At 35.4% G+C, this 16,259-nt stretch overlaps 1 protein-coding gene across 1 annotated transcript in view; it reads right to left on the bottom strand.

Annotated features, from left to right (window-relative positions):
* TMC1 (transmembrane channel like 1) overlaps positions 1 to 16,259 on the bottom strand; it is a 142,149-nt gene that overhangs the window by 99,215 nt on the left and 26,675 nt on the right. Inside the window, exons 2-3 of the mRNA XM_037061780.1 lie at positions 8,578 to 8,628; positions 5,314 to 5,485 (exon numbers count right to left, since the gene is read on the bottom strand). Of these exons, the coding sequence (XP_036917675.1) occupies positions 5,314 to 5,485; positions 8,578 to 8,628 (223 nt within the window). The remainder of the gene's footprint in view (positions 1 to 5,313; positions 5,486 to 8,577; positions 8,629 to 16,259) is intronic.

A 16,259-nucleotide genomic window follows, 5' to 3' on the forward strand; every position in this document is an offset into this window, starting at 1 on the left:
ATAAACAAAATCTTTTAAAAACTTTTTAAAAACTAACAATTCTGTTATTTGACATTTTAAGTCTTTATCATTCCCACTCTCCCCAAATCATTCACAATATTTACATTTAAGTACCTTAAAACTTTATATTAACAAGCATCTATTAAGAATCTTATATAAAACTATCTAGTGTAAGTCCACATTATAAAGAATTAAAGAATTATCTATTCAATATGTAGATTTGCCATGTAAGTAATGCACATTTCTTTATGTAAATTTTTAGATAGCGTTTAATAGGAAACTTCCTAACACTATATGCTTTCCTCCTTTCTTAAACCTAGTACTTTATATGTTTAACCTATCCAAATTCTATGATTCCTTCAAAAATCAGAATAAATGTTGTTTAGTATCTCCTTTTCTGTTTATCTTTATGAGAATGGTTTTCTCCAAAACAGCAAACCACTTCTTCTGTGGCACAGTTATACTATAGTATTTTATAATAATTTGTATCTAAGTTGTTTCTCCCTTACCTATATTATGAACTTCTAGAGAATGCAGGCAATTGCATATTCATAACCCATGTACACCAAGGACATTAGCAAATTGTCTTCCACAGAAGTGGAGCTGGATAAATATTTATTAAATAAATGTTTATGTACAGAATTTTTATGCATAGGGTTATATTATTAACTCAGTGCTTGAATATAACACTAAATATAACAATGTCTTCCAAGATAAGTATGGTATGGAAAGACATTTGTTCCTACCCTTAATGATCCATGACAGGGACATTTTTAAAGTCTCTGTTGTTAATGGTTCATTGCTGCAGGTGGATCACGCTATGCTACAAGGTGCAGTTGTTGTTGGATAAGTTACTTTCAAATATGCAGGTAATTAAAACTCACCAGGATTACAGGGAGACTGTTTTTCTAGGAACCAAAGAAAAACATATCAGAAGGATATAACACAGACATGCTTCATCTTCTAAAATTTAGGGCTGATTTGTGCAAGAATGGTTTTCTATCTTAGGTTTAATTTATTTAAACAAAGTTGTTAGAAAAAAAGGAAGCATAGGGAGCTGAATTTCTCCCTGCTATGAACATATTATTTATTCACTTACTACTGGGTCACGAGAAATCTGTAATATTATTAGGACTAACTCCAAAATGTCTAACAAAGCAGTGTTTTTTAACAGTCTTCAAAGATAGAATTATAACCTTGGTCTTAGTTCATTTTAAATATTTTGTCAGACTTCCGTCAAGATGGAGGCATAGGTGGAAACACTGTGCCTTCTCCCACAACCAAGTTTGAATACAACAAAAATTTAGTAAACAAAGATGCAGCCAAAGAACAGAAAAATGAATTATACGGAAGTCCAACAACAACGAACCATTCAACTGGGACCGGTAAGAGGGGCAGAGCCATCAGTAGAGCAGGGTCAGGTAGGAAAAATCCCCCGACCCAGGTGCACAGGCAGCCGGGGTAGCAGCGCAGACCCAGTGAGGGTGTGGGGCAGGCTGACCTCAGTTACACATTTGAGCGCAGATAAACCAGCAGAGGAGTGAGCAGTAAGACAGACCACGCAGGACCCAGCCGGCTAACCCAGTGAGTACGCAAGGTGGTGGGCTGACCGCGGTCGCACATTCATGCGCAGTGGGACGACCAAGCAGCCCCAGGGGTGGGAGGCAGCAGAGGGGACCACCATTGCTTTCCTTTGACCCTGCCCCCACATACAGCATCACAACCCAGCAACTAAGTTGCCCCGCCCTGGTGAATACCTAGGGCTCCACTCCTCACACATAATAGGCATGAAGAGTTGAAAATATGCCGCAAGAAGAACTCAAAGCCCCAGAGCTGATAACTAAGCGAGAAAAAAAAAAAATAACGAGCTTCTTAGATGCACAGTTCAAAATACTGGTGATCAGGATTCTCACAGAACTGGTTGATTATAGTAACAAATTAGAGGAACATATGAAGGCTAAACTAATTGAAATGAAGGGAAATGCACAGGAAACGAATAGTGATCGAAAGGAAACTGGGACTCAAATCAAAGGAGTGGACCAGAAGGAAGAATGAAACATCCAACCAGAAAAGAATGAAAAAACAAGAATTCAAAAAAAATGAGGAAAGGCTTAGGAACCTCCAGGACATCTTTAAACATTCCAACATCCGAATTATAGGGGTACCAGAAGGGGAAAAGAAACAGCCACAAGTGGAAAACTTATTTGAACAAATAGTAAAGGAGAACTTCCCCAGTTTGGCAAAGGAAATAGACTTCCAGGAAATCCAGGAAGCTCAGAGAGTCCCAAAGAAGTTGGAAGCAAGAAGGAACACACCAAGGCACATCATAATTACATTAGCCAAGATTAAAATGAAGGAGAGAATCCTAGAAGCAGCAAGAGATAAGGGGACAGTCACCTATAAAGGAGTTCCCATCAGACTGTCAGCGGATTTCTCAAAAGAGACCTTACGGGGAGAAGGGGCTGGAAAGTATTCCAAGTCATGAAATCCAAAGACCTACATCCAAGATTGCTTTATCTAGCAAAGCTTTCATTTAGAATGGAAGGACAGATAAAGTGCTTCTCAGATAAGATCAAATTCAAAGAGTTCATCATCACCAAGCCCTTATTACATGAAATGTTAAAGGGACTTATATAAGAAAAAGAAGATGAAAAATATGAATAGTGAAAGGACAGCAAACTCACAGTTATAACAACCACACCTAAAATAAAGCAAACCAAGAGGACAGCTAGATCAGGAGCAGAACCATAGAAATGAAGAACACATGGAGGGTTAGCAACAGGGAAGTGGGAGGAGGAGAAGGGGGGAGAAGGCACAGAAAATAAGTAGCATAGACAGTAGGTAAAAAATAGATAAGGGGGCGGACAAGAATAGTAGGGGAAAGATAGAATCTAAAGAACTTGAGACACGTGGTCATAAACTAAAGGGAGGAATGGTGGGGGAAGAGTGTGCAGAGTGGAGGGGAATGAAGGGGGGAATAGAACAACTGTAATGGTATAATCAATAAAATATGTTTAATAAATAAATAAATATTTTGTCAGCATAGGGAAATTCCCTATGAACATTTAAATTTTAAAAGACTATAAATCAATTAACCTAAATAGATGTGCTCTCTGATTTGCCTACTAATCTTTCTCAGAATATATTTGGTAACAGTTTCTTTTTAAAAAAAGATGTTTATCTTCAAAATGAACAATGGAAAATGGATCTTTAAACAAAGATCAGAACTCTCAATCATCCCAAATAATTTATGATACTATTTAGAATAGTTGCACAATTTGTGACTGCAATAATATAATTTGCAAGATGTATGAAGACAAAGTTCATTTTAGCCAAGTTTGGCTCTGTGAAGGAGTGGGAAGGTATGAAGGCAGGAGAGCTTGTGAGTTTCTCAGAATCAGGACTCGAATGGGACCAGCTAAAGAGCAACACTCTTTAGCAACAACACCCAGCTGGGGCACATGCCAGGGACAAGACTCCTTCCCTCAGGCAACAGGGGCCAAACCCGGCTGATTCATGTGATCCTATCCCTAGAGGTTGAGCAGTTGATAGGAGGGCCTTAAGCAGACCAAGAGAAGAAAGACATTCACACCCAATTCATTTTTTAATTTCTTTAGTATTTTATTTATTTATTTTTTAGAGAGAGGGGAAGGGAGGGGAAAAAGTGGAGGAGAAAACACGTTGACTGGCTACTCCTCACATGCCCCCAGCAGGGGACCTGGCCTGCAACCCAGGCATGTGCCCCAGCTGGGAACTGAACTGGCAGCCTTTCTACTTGGAGGATGATGCCCAGCCTACTGAGCCATACCAATCAGTGCCCAACTCACTTTTTTAAAAGGACCTCTCATGGATAGAGAGGAAAGAATTCTAGAAATTCTAGAATACAACCTGTACTATGCCTATTTTTGGTAATGTTTTCTCAACGAAATACTACTGTCAGATACATAAATTTAGCTAATAAGAAATATTACTAATCAATAAGTAATAATAAGACATGGAATTTAAAAGTATGTTGTCTTTTGTTTTTTCAAGGAACAAAGCATAAAGATACTTCTAAAAATGATACAAACTAGGAAAAATACCAGAGTCAAAATTGAAAGTAGGTGGTGTTTCTTGCTTATCAAAGAAAGAAGAAAAAGTAGGTGCTTAGGAAGGAGGAGAAGGAAAAAAAAAAGAGGAGGAGGGAAAAGGGAGAAGGTTTAAAACATAAATTAATACAAATATAATAAAGAAGTCTTACTTTTATTTTAAAAGCAACCACTGTCTATTGATGTTAAACTTCTCTACCTGACAAAATTTTTAGTTGTATTTAATTACAATTATTTATGAAGAGGAAAATAATAGCTAATTATTAAACACTGTAGTGTGTCATCTTGGAAGAATAACTTAGAAAATTTCTCATCACTTAAAATCCTAGGAGTGTTTGGGAAGAAATCTCACCAGCTCATGCTGATTTCAGGGCCCTATCACCTGGGATTGGCAAGAGTAAGTTGGCTATTCCCTTAAATCCTTTCCAAGTGGTCTAGGATTTCTATTATTAAATTTGTTTTATATGCACACTTTTCCAACCTATCTGTTATTTATAAATTTCTGGAAAGCAAAGACCAGAAATTATTATTATTATTTCCTTGGACTTTCCTTGGACTTTCCCTAAACAACATTTAATATATTATTCTACACAAACTCAGTACTAAGTATAACTTTGGCCTGGTGGAACTGAAAAATAAAAGATTAATTAAATAGGAAATAATAATTGCAATCTTCTACAACAGGGGCTTGTACACATTTATTTGTAAAGGAACTGATAGTTAACATTTTAGGCTTTGAGTACTATATACATCTCTGTCCCATATTTGCCCTTTTTTCTATTAATAGCCCTTTAAAACTATAAGAACCATTCTTAGCTCTTGGGCTGGAATTACCCATAGTTTTCCAACCCCTGCTCAGGAAAATAAAGATATTTGGGCTTACTGTATAGAAGTTTTCCATTTCATTAATAATGCATATAATTAATGGATAACTTTAAAATATTTAAATTAATTATAATATGTTAATAACTATGCGAGTTTAGATCTCTCATAAGGGAATATCTTTTAGGCCATTTTTAATATATATTCATTTGTAAATTCTATTTTAATATTAAAATACATTTAACTAAGTGGAGTAAAATTGCAGCATCAGCTTAAGCTTGTCTTTCTAAAAGTAGTTTTAATTGCCAATCTTAAAGCCAAAGACTGTCTGAAGGAATGGTCTCTCAGCATTGGGTGCTTTCGCATGAAAAGTAGTTTCAGTTATAGATTAGAAATAACTTACGCTCCTCTCCTCAACTTCTTCTTCCTCTCTTTTTCTCTGGCCTTTTTTGTTTCTTCGTCCTCTGGTTCAGGTGGTGGGTCATCCTCACTAATAACATCTCTGTTCCGTTTCCTCTGAGGTCTCAAGCTCTCTCTTCGTGGTAACTTATCTTCATCTTCCTCTTCCTCTTCACCTAAACACAGCAATTAATGCTTCAGTGAGCAATATCAGAAAGTGCTCTTTCCTGCTACCAAGTGTATTCTTACTTTTCGGTTACATTGTCATATATCTGACACCATAATCCAGCAATTTGCCACATCACGATAAGATGTGCCATGCCGTATATATTTCATAGTCTGACACTTGAATATATTTATCTAGAATTTCATCTCCTTTATCATTCATCTACTCAAATATGTGAATGAGGAACTACAAATTTTAGTAATCTTTAGAATTCCAGTCTTCATTTACCTGAGTAACTCGGTGACTTGGAGTTTATTACCAAACGATGATCTCTAAATCCAAGTTTAAAGATTGCAAATCCACCATATAAGGGTTGTTTAATTAACTACTATATGTTTACTACAACTTCTATCTTAGAACAAAAGACAAGAATGACAAGGAAAGGCTACAAACTAGAATGATTTTTAAGACATTAATTTAGCCCTTAAGATGTCTGAATTCAAATTACCCTCATTCTTGATTCTAAATATTTCATTGTTTTTCTTAAATAGTTCTTTTACTTTCCCAAATTAAATTGGTGGTAAACACATTTGCTTGACCACCTATCCTTATAAATAGAAATAATTTATAAATATAAATTTAATATAAAACTGAAAAAATGATATATTTTTTATTAAACTAACAATGCCTCATTTGTCCATACATCTTCGGGAGCTTTCAAGTAAGGAGCAGAAAGAGACTTCAGTTTCTTCCTTCATGGTTTATCACATACAGTCTTACTTCACTTTCATCTCTGTAAAATTCTGATATTCTTAAGTTTATTCTTAAGTAGAATCAACTACTATAAAATGAAGTGTGATCATATTTATCACTATCTCATAGGGAAAAATTGTACTTCAATGGAAAATTATAAATTGTCTTCAGCATACCCTTCTGTGTTATCTGATTTCGATTCTTGGGAGCTATTTCGGAACTCTAAATTATAGATAAACAGATAGCAATATAAAATAATTCTTGTCTGTAGACATCTTTTCAGTAGAGAAATAATCCTCTCCCACCAAAACACACACACACAAAAAAAACAACAGTTACCTCTCCTTTTTGCACATCATTTCAAAATTCCTGATCTACGAATGTTCCTGTTCTTTCCATTTGCCTTTGAATTGGTTGTAATGTCTCACCAGATTGCTCGTTAATTAGTTAAATATGTTCACCTCTGCATATATGTTTTAGCTTTTGACATTACTTATGAAAACTTTTTTACTGATATTTCAAATCATTGCCTATATCACTAAAGTTTAGCTAGCAGAGGGAAACAGGAAGACAACTTGACTAAGCTTTGAAAACTATTCTTATCAAAATCAAGAGTGAGTTTGTACTGGTTAAATATTGTGGCAAATGTTATGTGTTATTCGTACATTCTGGCATTCTAAAATTTTACCCAGCCTTCATTAGGCACATTAGGAACAAAGCTTGATAGGGATTGAGAGATCATTTCACCCACATATAATTCAAGCACTCAGACTGCCACTTGGTACTCTGCATTTTACTGTGTTTGTATTAAAAGTGAACTATTAAACTTGCAGAGTTTTACCATGGAGGAAAAGTGTTTTGATTTCTCTTTTACCACTTAGGGATGAAAGGGCAGTTCTTAATGCTTTAACTAGTTTCCAAATATTCCAATTCTAAAAAAATAAATGTTTATAGTTGCCTACTAAGTGCAGATTTGAATGTTACCTTTTGGAATGGGCTTGAGCCAGTATTAAAGGGTAGCAGAACATGCCACCTCAAAATATGACAGTTGGAGTGCAAAGTATACCACCCCAAAATATGCCACTTTGGTACATTGATTACTTTGAGCTGCAGACACTTAAAAAGCAGTGAATTCAGGAAGAGGCTTCCTCTAAACTCCTCTTCTCAGTCTAATGACAAAGTCCTCCAGTAAGAATTCAATTGTCAGAAATTCTCTCCCCAGCAGTTTCAGCCCCAGGGAACACTGACACACCATAGGATAGACAAGTAGAGGTGGACACCACATTCAGACAAACTTTGTCACACAGTATCATACTTCCCATCTGTTCTTCGAAGGGCCCATTCATCTTTCCTAAAAATCATTTATTCTCTCTCAAGAGGACTATATTCCTCTTCCTTTTCCCTACTGAGATGATATTTAATTCTAAGCCACCTCAGAGAGTTACTTATTTTTCCTGAGTATCTCCCATATACATAAACTATATGAGTTAATAAAATTGTTTTTCTCTTGTTAGACTGTCTTATACTGAAGGGATCTCAGAAGGGTAGAGGGAAAATTCTTTGAGTACAGTATTCTTTGAGTACTATTCTTTCTATAGTACTCAAACCATGGTATGCAGAATCTGTGTGAGATTCTGGGCTGTTTTCATACAGAATGCACCAAATTAATGAAAACAATTGGCATTGTGAACATTCACATGGTGTTCAGATTGTGCTCAGGTTATTAAATTGACGGTGTTGATGTGTCCTGTAACTGAACTCTTCTTGAGATACTGCTTTTTCTTTCAGCTTTGGTAAATCTGAAGCTCTTGCTCACACAATCATTTGTCTCATGTTCCAGCCCATGAGTGATCTGCATGCGTAGACAGGAATTTCAGTCTAGGCTCTTGAGTTGAACATACACAAAGTAAAAACAATAGAGCAATTTGGACAAAATACCAATAAATTCAGTTCAAAAGAATTTATTTATTTTAATCAAACTACCTCATCAGTTTTGTTAAAATGATCAATCTGTTCCATTGTAATAATTCAGCCTTAGAGAAAAGGTTTTAGTATGAAGAATTTAACAAAAAGAATGGTACAGAAATAAAACAAAATTTTCTGGACTACCAACTACTTTATAATAAGTAACTTATACACTGGGCGGAATGTGTGTGCACCAACTGAATGGAATCTAGAGTGGAAATTCTCCTTGCTGGGTTGACCGCTTTTGTGAGAACATCAGAAGGCATCTACACACGCTCCTGTGCTCATATTTGGCAGTGTTATAGCACAAGAGGAGAGAATGAACCCCCTGAACTCACTGCCAGTCCACAAGAAACACATCCCAGCGGCTCTACCCCCACTTACTTGAACTTTCCTCAGTATCATCGTCTTCCTTCTCCTCCACTTGGATTTGTACTGTTGAAGAAAGAAAAAATATGGTGACTCTTTAAATAATGGTGCAGTTGTCAGTAACTATTTTTTACTGTTATTATTTTCTTAATAAAGTTCTTGTGTGCAGTTAATAAAAACACTTTTCTGTAAAAGTGTTTCTGTAAAACTTGTCTAAATGAGCATGGTTATTAAAGATCCACAGCTCCAGCTTCTTATACAGTGTTGTGCAAAAAGTTCTCTGCTTCATTGCCTTTGAGACTTTGCAAAACATAGCAATTACAAGCCTGTCAGCTCAATTTAAAATAAATTTAACCAAAATAGATTTGTATTACAATAAGTAGACTTGAGGTTTGTTGAATTATTTTATTCTATGACAACTGAATTTTTAGTAAAGCTATATCCAGATGCACAATTTGGTTATTATAATCAAATTAACTTATTAAAATAGAGAATATTTCATCCTTACAAGCTAACCAATGTCAAAAAGACTTTCAAAATACTTGAAGCCTGATATTTTCTATTTCAATTGGTTTTTTAAGTATTTTATGGATATATCCCAAATTTTCTAATATTTGATTTACCTTGATAATGTGAAGATAAGAGATATTACAGTTCTTTCTAAGACAAAGAAGTTTTCTTCTGTTTTTCTCTCATGCCATACTGAAACATTGTCTTGTGTTTAGTTTTGCTCTAGTTTTTTAAATGCACATAAAAAGATTTTATAAAATTTTTAATTCAAATTAATATGGAGAAATATGTTAATTGGCAGATTTTTCCCTTTGTCAACTATTGTCCATTCATTATGGGTTTAGTCAGCCTAAGATAAAGGTCTGCAATTTGGTGTGGTAAAAATTACAGTAGCCTATTTCTTTAAAAACAATAGTCTAGTAAGTTATAAAATATTAATTTCGTCATATTTTTATTTAAGGTGGATGGGCCTAAGTCAAAATAATCAAAGATGACGATGTTGTTGTGCACACAGGAAACAGCCTCCAGTTTTGTTTCCGCTCACACACCATCAAAGTTATTATTCAGAGCTTGACAGGCATATTGAAAAAGCAGCACATGCCAGGAGTTCAAATTCCATTCACAAAGAAGATTATTGTAAAAGCACTTTTTGCTTTTAAAAGGCATCTGCATAAAATTTTTTAGAAAATGCAAAAATGTTATCACTCAACATCAACCATGCAATGTGAAAATAAGTGTTCTTTTGTTGAGAATGAACATATGCTTTCTGTCACTGGCTGTAACTGGATCTGCACAAAGATCTTTATGTCACCACTGAGACTTCACAATAGTAAAGGCAGACACTTCTAAGAAGACATTCTATATTCAACAATAGATCATGGTCTTTTATTTGCAACTAATGTCACCTCCAATCTTCTTCAGTCAAAGAGGAATTCCTTAGGAAGGCATAAGATCAGCCGTGGAGCAGAGTCTGGTCAGTGTGTGTAATATAGAAACGGCTAAGGACAAATAGCAAAGGCTGACACACAGCCGATTCTGTAACATGCCAAAGTATTCACAGAAAGTATTACACAGGTTTGTGATAACCAACCAACTAGATATGATTACATAAAGTTAATTAAATTAAATAGAAAAATACTAGATAAACAAAAATATAAGAAGATATTTAGGAAAAAATCATATATTAAGTAGAAGCAGCAGAATGAAATATCCCAAGCCAAACAGATAAGTATCAAATCAATTTCCTTTGGTAACAGGGGAGAGCAAAAAACAGGGCTGAAATCATAGATCATCTTTTCAGGTACAAGACGGATAGTCCTAAATGACCATTAAGTGAAACTTAAAAATCCATGAGATGAGACATCCTGGTGGATGCAAGTAAAGAACTAAAAAAGACCTATGATTTCTAAGTGATGTAAAGAGAGTATTGGGGAAATAGCCCCTTCCTTCCTCTGAGTGACTTTCCTCAGTGATTCTCGTCTGCACGTGATTATCTGCATATTCTCATTAGATGTCCTCGTTACTCAATAGCATTCCTTCACCTAGAAGCTGAGTCAGGGCCTGTAAGGAATCATTTTTATAGTTATCGTGACCACAACTGGTTTGCTCTTGATTCAAAGGGTCAGCAAAGGCATCATCAGCATCAAGAACTAAACTGCAGCACTATGACCAGGAGACTAAGACTCTGTTACAAGCCTCAGACCAGACTTTATTTTAATGGACTATTATTTGGCCTGAAAAGCAACTGTAATGGTGGTCTGTATCTCCTGCAACTCAACGTGATGCTAAAAAACTGAGTTAAGAAACCCCTCCAAGACAAAAGGCCTGTGAAAAAGAAATTCAGAACACTTACATGTGAGCTACAAACTGTCGTTCCCTTCTCAGACACCTTTGGGCATGGCCTCTTGCCATCCCTGCTCTCAGCAATCCTAGCGGTCTATTTCCAATCATATGACCCCCTCAGGCTTTGGCTGCTTCCCAAAGCCTATTGATTATGTACTTTAAAAATAACCTCTCTCCTGGGGAGTTATTTGGAGGACAGTGAATGAGAGAAGGGAGAGATCCTGTCAAAATGTTGGAGGCAGGAAGCAAAACTACATGGAAGTAAGCTTATTTAAGGCAGGAATATGCAATAGGAACAGATGAACTCCTAGGCAACCCAGATCCTCATTTCATGCAAATAGACCCAGTAATTTAAAAAAAAACAAAAAAACAAAACCGTAAAACGAAACAATAGCAAAATGTTTCAGGGGTACATTTCGGAGGCATTGGAATCATTCAAAAAAGTGAATTTTTTCCAGGCTTTCTTTTCTAAATCCATAGCACTGGAAGTTGTTTATGGTTCTTGAAGATCAAAGTAGCCAAGTGGCTGGAAAAGTTAAATGATAATGCCCGTTTCCCTGATTCACATTGAACTCTTGACAGGATGTTTGTAGCACCAGGTTATTACTTTAGAAAATGGAAATGTATTTATTCCATCAGGATTTATTGTATTCTCACAAAAGACTTCAGAGCAAAATGCTCTGGGATGGGAGTTTGTAGACTGTAGAAGAAAATACAACTGTCTTTAAGGAGTCTTGCTATTTCATAGCAAGACTCATAGAACTCATATAGTGAGTTCTATGAGTTATGAGTATCTTATTTATCTTACTTGCATTATAGCAAGAACATATTAGTTAGGTTTATTAGGCTTTCAGGTGTTATTTTAGGGTAGCTTTTTTGTGTATGAGGAAATGTTAATGTCAGCCCCTTCCATATAAATAGGGCACCTTTCACCTCAGATTAAATTGCCCTGAGAGGAATATTATTCTCTGCTGTAACAAGGACATTTCCAAATTTTAGCTGGAAAACCCTTGTCATCTGTATGGGGTGTGACGTGGTATGTGAGAAGAAAAGAAGACTCAAGGACAACCCAAGGATTTGGGCCTGGGCAACCAGAAGGATAGAGTTACAAGAAAAAGGGACAGTAAGGCTATAGGGAGAATAGTATAAGTGGGAAGATTGGACTGAAGATTAGGAGTTTAATTTGACATGTGTGACAGTTTAATTTGAGATGCCTATTAGACATCCAAGCATAAGTGGAGTGGGCAGTAAGTATTTGAGTCTGGAGTTCAGAATAAAAGCCTGGGCTGTAAATATAAGTTTGGGAGTTTTTAGCATTTTAATGACATGTAAAGCCGTAAGACCAGGTAAGATCTCCAGAAAAAAAGAATGTACACAAAGCAGAAAAGAGAACTCCAAAGTTGAGAGGACAAGAAGAACCAACCAAAGACGCTGAAAATAACAATCAGTGATGTAGGAGGAACCCAGGAAACTGCAGAAGGCAAGCGATGTGCACCAAAAAGATGTCTTAGACTTCTAAATCAAGTATTAGGAGGACTGGAAATACATGATTGGGGTTTGTAATACGGGGGTCAGTGATGACTTTGACAAGCACAGATTTAGTGAATTGATATAAACAAAATCCTGAACTTGAGTGGCTTTAAGAGAGCAAGGGCAGTGAGGAATAGGAGTCCTCTAGGTATACTAGCTAGAATGTTGGGAAAGAGCCAATGAAAATGAGAAACTGAAGAGGTAGGTTATGAAATGAACCTTCTATAATATTACAAACAACACAAATTATAAATTCTTTTATTTTATCAATCCCATTTTTGGTATTTTACTGAGACTTTGATAAGAGATGGGGCAACTCACTAATATACCCCGTGCATGCATATATATATATATATATATATATATATATATATATATATAGTGTCCACTGTATAGCAGTTCAAAAATATGGGACTAATGGATGGAGAAGGGAAAAGGAAAGAGAGGAAAAAAAGGATGGGAAAATGTAAGAAGAGAAAGGAAAGAATATAGCAAAGAGGAAAGTAAAAGAGCAAAAATGGGGTGAGAATTTTAGTAAATGATAGAAAAAAATACAAATGTAAAGCTAAATATAAAGTCAAAAGTTGCATATTATCTTTGCCACATATTATTTACTTGTATATTTATGCTTATGTAAATAAATATTAAAAACATAAAATATTATAAATTCTAAATTCATATACTAAATAGTATTCCATATTTTAGAAATACTTCAAGTTTAAAACTAGGTCATCTTCAGCTATTCTATCAATGATTTCTCTAACAATTTAACAGCTAAGGAGCTAGAAAATGTGAACAAAATCAAAGTGCCTTTTTCTTATGATAGTATTCCAAAGTAAAATTTACCTTATCCTTTAAGAAAGGAGAGTTATAAGAAGGCCCTTAACAAAAATATGAAATCTTTCCCTTCAAGGGAAAAAAAGAGAGAGGAGACAGACTAATAAAAGTCTGAAAAAGAAGCTATTATTTTTTTTAATCTCTTTTAAATATAGCACCCTTATGAAGAGACACAGTCTGACTTTTATGCTCTGAAAATTCTAGGTTTGATGCCATAGTTTTGATTATGGCAATGATAATGCTGGTGGTGATGCAGATTATGATATGGAGAAAATATACATATATGGATATATATGGATTGATGGATTTATGAACTGTATAATAAATAAGCTATAGCCAAGAAGAACATTTTGACTATATGAGCAGAATATTAGATATTCTGCTTTTCTAAAACCAAAATGAAGTTAAACCAATTCAGATTTTAAGAGAAATGAATAAGCTTAGCCACAAAAAATTTCCAACAATAAACCACTTGGATGCTAGATACCAACACCAAACTATATTTAGGTAGCATCTCCCCTGTAGAGAATACTTAAGCATTCTGCTTTCATTAATTAATGGTAAGGTTATTATTGGTGGGCATGAAGTAGAGAAACAAAGCCACTCTCTGCAAATTTAATAAAAATGATGGGGTGTGATTGTTTCTTCCTTAAGTATAACACCTAACAAGACATTAAACTGGATTAGGTTCAACTCAACAGCTCCCTTTAGTTTTGAATACGGGGGCGGTGAGGGTGGGGGGTGGCGGCGGCTAAAAGTAATGATACTTTTCTTCCCACCTTCTAAGTTCTTCTAGCTTGGCTAGTAATCAAACTAACAGAGACACATTAACCAGAAGAAAATCGATTTTTAATAGTGCACCTGGGGAGTTCATATAAACATGAAAATTCCAAAGACAGTGAGGGAACACTAGGTATTAGGACTATTCAGCCTAAAGATAAAAGGAGGAAGCGAGGTCTTAGATTTCAGAAGTGGGAATCAGGGATTTGCAGATAGCTGAAGAAGTGCAGAACATACATGGCAGGCAAATTTCTGCCAGATGACTCAGAAACAATGAAACATGGGTGGTCTCTAGCTTACAGGCCTCTCCCTGAAGCCCTCCTATTTACCATATTTTATTCAAATTAGGCTAAAACCTAAAATTTCCTCCTTGAAGTAGGGCTTTCTCTGATTCTCTGGGTGAGAGGGGAAAGGGGGAGGGTCAAGTGTTTTTTTCTGAGTCTTTTATTTCGTAATAAATAGCTTAAAACCAACATCCTAAAAGGCAGCTTCCGTGTGGCCAAACTTTGATCCCCTTCAGCTACTTTTTGGTAAGGACAAGAAGACACCCATGACATTTGTTTATAATATCCAAGCCCTTGAAAGTATGGAATTCAGCGTAATATTTTAGAGGCCTTGAGTAAGAAGACTAATTATTTAGTTCTTATATCAATCAATTACCTTAATAAACCTATAAAGTACAAGACATTTAAAAAATCCTCAGGAGTGGAAAACACAGAATAAAACCGTTACCCTTTAATATCATCAAGGTAGCCGGGGGAAAGGTTTGATTGGACACACACAGACTGATAGTCTTTCTGGATGTGCAAACATCGTTCTTAAGACCATTGAACAAACAATGGGGCACATACATTGAAAAGCACTGCAACATAATAATAAATCTCAAAAGGTTGGTCAAATTTTCAAATAACATTATGTTGGTGGCACTGAATGGCTCTGTTAAATTTCTGTGGTAATAAGACTACAAGAAAAGGATGATAATTTTGACTTTTGGTAAGACTCACCCACCCAAAGAGAGGAACAGGCAAGAAATACAACTGCTGTAGTAGCTGTCATTCTATAGTTTTTCCTTATAGGTTAATTTATTTTTTGAAGTTCTGACTCCTTTAAGAGGTAGAGAATAAATGGCTGTTTATGCCCCCTTTATTAAAAGCACAATATAAAGTACTATAGCCACCAAATGGAACAGGATGAATTCTGTAGAGAAACACAATTTACGACAAAGTCTCAGAGAGAGAATGGATACCCCTGAGAAGAACAGAGGGGGAGAGAGAGAGAGAGAAGATCCACTCAAAATAAAACACCCGCCTCTATCCCTTTACAACAAAAAAACAAATCATTTTTATATGCTTAAAAAGAAAGAAAAGAGAATGCACACCAAGTTTTTTTGCACTTTTCCCTTCTGTTTTATATTGTACATAAAATTAAAATTAAACACAGGCTGAGTAAAGTGGATAGCTGGTATATTTCCAAATTCTACCACCCTTGAGTTGGAATAGTATAAAATGCTGAAATGTAGTTCTTCAAATAGTGAATTATATACTGGAATACTTGTGAGAAACTGCAATTAGATATTTTATGACACCATTGGTCTTCAGAAAGAATAAAAACAGCTTTTATTCTGTGTGGTTTGGAGGGTTGGTTTTTTTTTAACTATACATATTTAATAAATAAATAGCTATTTACAAAGGCATTTAGAGCTCTCTGTGGTTACAAAAAAGTAATGGTGAGTCTTGCTTTTTCTTTGCATTTAGATTATTTGGGGGGAGGGGACATTTCTTATTTAACTATGCTGTCATAATATATATCCAGGGTGTGTACTCTTACATTGCAATTACCACCGTAAAGGGCAACCACTGTAAATAAGTGTGCTGAAATGAAAATACATTCACTCATGTGAGTTTTTGTGGCTAAAATCTTTTATAGTAATAGGATACCAAAATAACAACCAGATGAAAATAACGTGTTATTAAACCTCAGTGGCTATGCTTACATTGTTGAGTTACTTAAAACAAAAAGGGATTTTTCTGTCCCCCCAACACATTTCTGCAATATTCCAAGTCATGAAGGCTGGTTGTCAGGATTTATGGCTAAACAAACAAAATGAAACAAAGAAACACTATAGAATTATGAAATGACTGAAAGAAGACAATTGTTCCTAAAGCACAAAGGAGCAGGAAGCCGGGCGGCTGAACTCT

This window comes from Sturnira hondurensis, unplaced genomic scaffold (genome assembly GCF_014824575.4).
Source record: "Sturnira hondurensis isolate 20B ecotype Veracruz unplaced genomic scaffold, ASM1482457v3 Scaffold0013515, whole genome shotgun sequence".
Lineage (NCBI taxonomy): Eukaryota > Metazoa > Chordata > Mammalia > Chiroptera > Phyllostomidae > Sturnira > Sturnira hondurensis.